Source organism: Homalodisca vitripennis, chromosome 3, assembly GCF_021130785.1.
Source record: "Homalodisca vitripennis isolate AUS2020 chromosome 3, UT_GWSS_2.1, whole genome shotgun sequence".
Classification (NCBI taxonomy): Eukaryota; Metazoa; Arthropoda; class Insecta; order Hemiptera; family Cicadellidae; genus Homalodisca; species Homalodisca vitripennis.
The window spans coordinates 120,934,955-120,943,633 of record NC_060209.1 but is presented as its reverse complement, the minus strand read 5'-3'; the positions used below and the strand labels follow the sequence as shown (position 1 = coordinate 120,943,633).

The following is an 8,679-nucleotide window of genomic DNA, read 5'->3' as shown; positions in this document are numbered from 1 at the left end:
ATATTGCAACTTTGAGACATATGCAATATGGCTGAACATTCAATCAATACCATCACAAAATGTTAGCCGTCGATAGGAGAACTGACATTTCCATTACTAATAAAATAAATGTACGTATCCTTTTTTTCCTACAGAAATGTTTTAAAACAGACAAAAATTCACCATCTTTTTCTCAATTAAAGTTTGTAGATAACTTTTGTCAAACTACAAAAAATTAATACACCAGTTTGAAACAAAATCCCAGTTTTAAAACAAATTTATTTGTGGCAATATTTAAGTTTCCATATTGTCTTTTAACGCCCAAAAATATTTCTGTGCTGCATGATGGAGACATTGATTATATACATAGAATCAATGTGTTTTATAAACCTAACTTTACCAAATCTATCTTTCTTTCAACCAGTTGGCTAGTTATACTTTTACTTATGTGTTGCAAATTAATATGTTGCCCAAAATAAAGGAATACAATATTAAAATTTCCCTTAATTTAGAGATGAGACTGCTGCCATATTTTAGAGTGTACAGTAAAATACTTGGTAATGCAAAAACATAACTAAAACACAATACGCAGGATGTTACTCAGTTTAATAATCATAAGATTTCAGTTCACACATATTCACATACATTACAATCCAATAAATCAATCTAGTACATTCTTTGGAGTTGTAAAAAGTTTATAATCAATTCGACACACAATATCAAATTTAACAATCACGTGGTGCTGGCTGGCATTTCATAGCAACTTACTGACAATAGACTGAAGTGTGACAGTAAAATAAATAAATAATCAGAATATTCTAGTCTATACAGCACAATAAAATGTAATACATAAGACTAAAAATAATTACAATTGATAAAAAAATAAATAAAATGTAATTAATAATAGTTTCAAATGATTTGAGCAATGGTGGGCCCATTCCTTCATTTTATTAATTACTTCCTAATAATATGCATAGAAATATATTAACTTTTCTAATTCCTAATGGTTAAATAATCAATGAAAAAATGTGAGAATGCCCTTGATTGATCTGCACAGATGTTGTTGTGCAATTATTATGGTAACTATGTGCGAGGGTGGCTTAGACCTGCTTGAGCCTGCTGATGCCTTGGCGAACATAGCGGACAAGGTGTATAAGTGAGCTGTGCAGTGTCAATGGCCCACAGCTGTGATCCAGCTCTATGAAAAAATCTGAAACATACAACAAAACTGTTAGAATATTTTGGGGCTATTAAATTTTGCACTACTCCAATCAAATAAAAGACAGAGAAACGTGAAAATACAATTTTAAGTTTTGTCTTTATTTTAGAAAATAATTTTAAAATGACCTTCCACTGCACATTGGAAGCAGAGTAATTGGAAGCAATAGAGGAGACTCAAAATTAGCAAATAAAAATGTTTTTTAACATTGCTCGAAAACCAAAGAACAATAAATGGTCAGGGTTTATGAAAAATTAAGATTAAGAGAAAATATTGTTATTAATCTCAGAGAAGAAATTACATTACTCATCATAACAATAGACCCTCAAATTGCTTAACAATAATATGGCAAAAAACATGGTCTAATATCTACAACCCTAATTTGGCACCATTTGATTTTTCCTGTTGGGCCCACTGGGAAGGTATAAGAAATATCAACCACAACAAGAATGTCAAACATTGTGGGTCATTGCTTTAACACCAAGACAAAAACTCATGTGTATTCAGTATAAAAATGCCAGTTAAATGTTCAGACACCTTTAACTTTGGATCACAGTCTTTCAGTTTTAATAGCAACTAGAAATGGTTTGTCAACGATTCTCTTGAATATTATATTATAACTGAAACAAAACTACAAGTACAGTTAAAATTTTTTACCTTTATGCTTGTTTTTGTAAACAAGAGCGTCAGCCTGTTCCCAAAGATCGAAGCTGGCGACCACGGTGTTGAAGTGATTGTTCTGACGCTGCATGTCGCGGTGGATGGGAGGTGGTACGGGGACAAAGGGTCCCAGGGCAGGGGGAGCCCCACTGCTGTAGCCAGAGCTCTGAGAACCCACCGAACCCACAGAGCCTGCTGGTGAAGGGGTAGGTGACAGAGGAGAGGGGGTGCCTTGGCCACCACCACATGCCTCCAAAGTAGTCGGTGGATTAGCCTGCAAACAGTCAAATAATGTTTACATATCCTAAAGATAAACTAACGTTTTACTGTTTTTGGAAAACATACCATTTTATCTGAACATGATTTGAAACATTCTGCAATTACTAAAAATCCAAGGCTTTCGGTGTTTTATATGGCACACAAATTTTGAAGTACAATTATTCCAAGAATACATGTGTGGTGCTTTTAACAACAACACATGGAAGAATTGCAAAATAACATTTTACTATCTGAACATGATTTGCAACATGCTGCAATTACTAAAAATCCAAGGCTTTCGGTGTTTTATATGGCACACAAATTTTGAAGTACAATTATTCCAAGAATACATGTGTGGTGCTTTTAACAACAACACATGGAAGAATTGCAAAATAACATTTTACTGTTCAATAAATCCAAGCTATGCTCACCCTATTTTTCCTCACCTTTTGGAGGTACTCCGAGAGTGCTTTCTGGTTCTCCTTCACTTCTGCCTTGCACATCTTGAAAAGCTTTAGATGTAACAACGATTGACAGCGTAGGCTGAAATCAATAAAGATCCATTATGATTTTAACAATAGTAAAATATTAATTCAATATAAAAATAACCCTATCATTTTATATATATTATTTACAAATAATACATTTAAGTTAATATGAAAAAAATTAATGAAAGAGAATAATATTAATTTTCTCCTGCTCTTTGTTTTCTGCTCACCTTAAAACCACCAGCTTATTGTGAAGGCTGCAGTATGACTGGGGACCTTGACTTCGAAACTTGCTTGAGATGTACCTGTGAATAAAACGTACACATTTAATATTAATTTCTCAAGCAGAACTTAAATGTAATAGAAATATATTAGTATGATATTTTTAATTCTGGTTAAAAGACTGAAATATAGGTAAAACATAGCATTTAATGTTATTTTAATATGTTTGATGTTAAAAATACATGCAAAGATTGGTAAAAGTTTGTATATAATAAAAATAGCTTTACAATACTTTTTTCTATAAAATTAAGTCAAAATTGTGCAATATTTTTTTAATTTTATTTCACTGATAAAACTCTTAGTATTGTCACTACAGAAACTTTTAACAAAAAAAAGAAACAAAGATCATTTATTATTGATTTTTTGGAAGACAGAATAATAGAAATTCAATGAATGAATTTGCTTGCTTATTAGAAGAAGTAATATAACCATTTTTCAAAAGATATGATGGAACAAAAAGCTGAATGTTAAAATGATGAAATTGATTGGTAGAATGTCCATTCAAAGCGTACCAAATTTGAGAATGAATAAAATTGCTACATAACAGAAATGTAACAGCTTTTCAAAATGCATGACATTGAGCAAGACATTTATAATCTGGCATATACTGACTTGATAAGGTTGAGAGTATCCTTGTACATGGTGTAGGGAGCCTTCTCGTTGGCAGGTCTCTCATTCTCCATGGTGTTTCCAGTGAGTAGGAAGTACAGTACAGCCTCCAGGTACTGCATACACTGGGCTGTCTGGTTAGACTCTTTGTCTGCCATGTGTTTCAGTCTCTTGGCCTCCTGCAGGTACTGGTCCCTACACACACACATACACACTTCATCGCTATATATTCTTTCAGCATCCAATTTCAAAAGTTGGAAACAACCTAAAACCACCCACAACAAATTAAGAAAATATTTTAAACTAATTCTTCATATTTGTACATAAGGCACCCTCTTAACCGTCATCAGATCCATCCATCAGCTTTACTGTCCTGTTCCAGGAAGTGAGTTACATCTGTTTTAAGCCGCACTTAGTGCATTAAAAATAAACAATCACTATAAATCAGTGTTTCTTCTATCCTTAATTTTGAGTTATTTCTTTACATTGTGTAAAATATATTGCATTTTGTACAATCTATTCATGCAATGAGCAGTAAAATGTTACCTTGTTACCTAGGATTTGTATAATGGTGATTTTCATTTCAACTGGCATTTTCGTTATCCAGCCACGCTAGAGTCTCATAGGGGAGCATCATGTACTGGCATTAGATTTAATTAAAATATAAAACAAAGAAATTTAAACTATTTTAATATTATAACAGATTGGTTGGAGTAGCAAAGGATTTTAGGTATATTTCTGGCTACTGATGAGTGATACTTATGTTTTTTTTTTTCATCTCTAAATGACAGGATAGATCTGTACCACATATAAGCCTTGAATTCTTAACCAGGACAATATAGCTGCCTTTGAACATTTTATTATACTGCTTACTTCATTACATAGATTTCAAAATATTCATGTATGTTTCCAAAATTTTTGTATATACATATTTACACCATGTTATTTTAATATTAATTTTAACAAAAGTAATGTAAATATGTATTTGTGGAGTCACCTGATGATGAACCTTTGGTTTTGAAAGGCCTCGTCCAAAAAATAAACAATTTGGAAAAGTATTGTTGTTATTAACATTTAGTAATATTCCTATATGTTCTATAGATAGATTATTTAGACGTGAAACTGTTCACGCATGGAGGGGTGAGGGGTTTGAGGGGAAGTTTTGGCTGGGTGGCTTAAGAGTGGCACAGCAGGTGCAGCCAGTAGACTACTAGCACTATTGCAAATACTGATGCGTTTCTAGGCTTTCACTGTACTTCGTAAACACAACTTTCCGAGGTACTGTTTCTCCGCATATTTATAAACATTGTATATTATTTTATCAGATTTTTACAGTTTTAGAAACCGAAGCACTTGCAGTGTCCATTTTGAGCACTAATATTTATTTTAGCCACACTAGTACGCACTTTACTCGTGGAGCAGACAGAACTGTGTTCAGATGAGCAGGTCCGCACATGCGCACAGGGACATTTTTCCACTGCACAACCAATGTCTGTCTCACATCTAAATAATCTATCTCTAACTTTGTAACTATTCTGGATTTTTCTGCAAAAATAATCCTGTACAAAATTGTTATCTATTTCAAATATAAATAACAACTTACTGTGTCTTAGTATCAGACATCTCAGTCTCGTCAACTTCAAAGTAAGAGTAGTAGACACGAGAAGGTTCTTGCCGCTCATGGTTGGTGGGGGGCAGTGACGGAGCTGACTCCATCTGGAACATCAAACTGTCTTAGACCACTCTACTTCATTGTAAAACATTTACTCATGTCAGAAATATTGAATGATAGGAAACTCACCCTAGAGCAATGCTTGCCAGTTTCAGGTTTCTTGCGTTTATTCTTGTACCTGTCCCGAGAATCCCGAGAAGAGGAGGAACTGACACTGGGCCTTCGCTCACGCTTCACCATTGTGGCACTGTTACAAAATTGGTTTGTGAGTAAACAACAATAAACAATTGAGAAGAGTACCTACAGATGGATGCACCAAAACATAATTTTTCAGGGATTCTTTCAAAACCAATGGCACTTAAGTGTAATCAACCTTTTTAATGGAAAATGCTCCTCATTTGAAAATTGTTATTGACCTCCACAGCAACTGGCTGTGACCTCTTAATTTACAGCTGCATTCTTGCCCTTATGGTACAGTGAAACTCTAACATTGATTGACTAAGCTTTATAGCTAGTGATTAAAGGAAACCTTTTAATATACTAAATAAATTAAAGGTAGCCTATTCTCATCGACAGTAAAATTGATTACAATTTACAATATACTTGTATTTAAGCTTTTAGTATATCCAAATATTTTTTAATTTAATTTTGATAAGATTGGAATGAGATTGGGAAACAATTATATCTTTAAAACTGTATTATCTGTGTTAACCTTGTTCATTTTATTAAAGTTTTAAAATACAAAAAGTATGCAGTTGTGCTTACTTTGGCAAGGGAGTGGTCTCAGTCTCGAGGGGTATGTGTTCTGGGCTCGGCCACTTGCGATGCTCCACAGGTGCTGTCACAGGGGGTAAAGGCGGGGGAGCTTCAGGTGCTGGAGGTACTTCACTTTTAATTTTCTTTTTTTCACTTCTACTTTTATGTTTATCCGATTTTTTACTCTTTTTCTCCTCTTGCCTTGTATCGGGCATTTCAGTTCTTGTTCTCACTTCTTCAGACCGTCTTTTACTCGGTATATGACTTAACCGACTCAGGTCAATTCGGCACATTAGCGACACAGGGAAGGGTTCAGATTTAGATTTTGGTTTGGGAAATTCCCTTACAGGACTAGGAGGAGGAATTGATGGAATACGTTCCATGATAGGAGGAGGAGGAGGAGGTGGAGGGGAGAGGGATCTCTCCCTGAGGGGTGACACTGACGTCCTTTCACTGTTGCATTCTACCACTATAACTCCAGGAGTTCCCTTGCCTCCCTTCCCGCCCTTCCCACCTTTCCCACCACACTTACCCCCACCTTTTCCACCTCCTTTGCCACCTTTACCTCCTTTTCCACCCTTACCTCCTGTTTCACCATCCCTTTTTATGGAAAACAGCTTTCTAAGGGTGTCATTTTTCTTTTTATCAGCAACAACATTTCCCTCAAAGTCCAATTTTGGAGGGCTTTCTTCTTTCTTAATTTCTGGCCCACTTTCAGGAGTCATACTCCTCGGGGCTCTCTTGCCTGCAGGTGGTGCTGGAGGAACTCTCGACACAGGTTTAATCGGAGAGCAAGAAACGGATTTATTCGGCACTTCATCTTCAGAACTATCTGATGTGACAGTAGGTTTGCTTATCCTCTTTGTCCTCTTCCCTTCTCTTGAAGAGTCTCGCTTCTTCCTTTCCGTAGAGCTCTCTTTCAGAGGTCTTTTCTTTACAGGTGAAGCAAACCCCCATGCTTCATTTTCGCTCTCACTGGAACTGGGAGCTCTCTTTACAGCTTTTTTCTTCTCTACAACTTCTTCCTCTGACTCAGAATACACTGGAGGAAGCTTTGGTATTTGCTTTCTTCTTCCACGTTTCTTTGGTAGTTTCTCAACTGGTTCTGTTTTTACTTTTATTGGCGACTTGGCTTCTCGCTTGGGTTTAGTTTCTTTGCGGCGTCGATCATCTGGGGGTGGGCTAGGAGGAGTGCGAGGGGGCCTACCCCTAGGTCTAGGTGGTGAATTACTATCAGACATGCCGGGAGGTGATGGTGGAGTGTATGGAGGTCGCCGCACTCTAGGGGGAGTCCTAGGGCCCCGGGCCGGGGGCTCTTCGTCACTATCACTTTGTGGGATAACAGTAGGTTTTGAAACCCTGGACCGTCTAGTGGGTCGACCACGACGCCTCGCTGGTTCCTTGTTCACCCGTTTGCTGTCTGCCTCTGAATCGGACATGCTGGATATCAGGGGTTGAGTCTTGGCTAGTGCCTCCACACTCTCAAGCTCAGAGTCATCCTCGTTCTTCTGTTTACTTGAATTCTCCTAAAAATGTAATATGTTTTAGGATATGTTAAATATATTATGATTGCATAATATCACTAAATATATTGAATATTCTTAAATGAGATGAAAAATAATAGACTAATAGCCAAATACTAAAATTGACATAACTGTTACGTAAAATTAAAAAAAAATATTTATCCTGAAATGTTATCTTCTTCCAAGTGAATAAGATGAAGTGAGTTAAGTACCTGAGTAGACTTGTTGTCATTGTGTGGAGCAGGTAGAGATGGTGTGAGGAACCTCTCCAGATTCCATCTGGGTGGGGGCTCCTCAACAGGGGGCAAGGGTGCTGTTGTGGGGGGCATGGCAGGAGGAACTTCACTGCTGGAGTCGCTCTCACTGGAATCGCTACCGGAGTCACCTTCGCTGGAGGATGACTGGGCCACAGGAGACATGGGCTCTGGCAGCTGCGTGTGAGGAGACAGCAGCTCACTTATAGCCGGAGACAGCCTTTATGAGAATACAAGATTTTAATTGTACTATAATCTTTGAATACTTGGATAACGGATAAAATAATATTATTAAATAATAACAATAAATCTAATAACCAACATGGATTAATGACATATTGAAGTTATCTGATAGTAGCCTACTATTGAAAAAATTGGTAGATTGGTATTATTCAAGTATGTTATAGACCTGATCTAACTGAGTAAATAATGTTTAATTTGGGTAACTGGAAAAAAATGTACAGATGACCTACCCCTAAAGTCACTATACAGTGTGAGGTATCAGAAGATTATCAAGACTGGGTGCTCATAATTATTTCACACAAGCAATTATAAAGTTGACTCATCATACTGACATTGCTTCACTTTGGTATTAGGTGAAATAACCTGAATAATTATACCCTAATAAAAGAAAAGATTTATATATATATATATATATATATATATATATATATATATATATATATTTAACAAAATATTTATTAAAACTTTTTTTGGTTATGTTTTTAATTCTTGGTTTGAGATATATTTTTTTGTTTTGTTAAATCAATGTATTTCTGATGGAGGGTTTTATATATATATATATATATATATATATATAAAACCCTATATATACACTTAACAAATATACAATTCCTTAATCTATCATCTCAATATATGTCTTGTAAAGTCCATCACTTGTGATTGCTAGCTAACTTTCAGAACCCTTTCTCCCACTACAATGGGTGAAAATAGTGTTGTGTGTAATGAATACTTGATA

General features: G+C 35.7%; 1 protein-coding gene across 7 annotated transcripts in view; it reads right to left on the bottom strand.

Moving 5' to 3' along the window:
• Positions 1-568: 568 nt before the first annotated feature.
• The window catches only part of LOC124357445 (AF4/FMR2 family member lilli), a 278,880-nt gene continuing 270,769 nt past the window's right edge, over positions 569-8,679 (bottom strand). For 6 of the 7 annotated variants that reach the window (XM_046809262.1, XM_046809263.1, XM_046809264.1 and 3 more), the window contains exons 11-19: positions 7,659-7,920; positions 5,933-7,449; positions 5,297-5,414; positions 5,099-5,211; positions 3,499-3,690; positions 2,835-2,909; positions 2,548-2,659; positions 1,856-2,132; positions 569-1,189 (exon numbers count right to left, since the gene is read on the bottom strand). In XM_046809262.1, coding sequence (XP_046665218.1) covers positions 1,080-1,189; positions 1,856-2,132; positions 2,548-2,659; positions 2,835-2,909; positions 3,499-3,690; positions 5,099-5,211; positions 5,297-5,414; positions 5,933-7,449; positions 7,659-7,920 — 2,776 coding nt within the window. In that variant the 3' untranslated portion in view covers positions 569-1,079. The remainder of the gene's footprint in view (positions 1,190-1,855; positions 2,133-2,547; positions 2,660-2,834; positions 2,910-3,498; positions 3,691-5,098; positions 5,212-5,296; positions 5,415-5,932; positions 7,450-7,658; positions 7,921-8,679) is intronic. The other variant, XM_046809260.1, reaches the window with a different exon arrangement.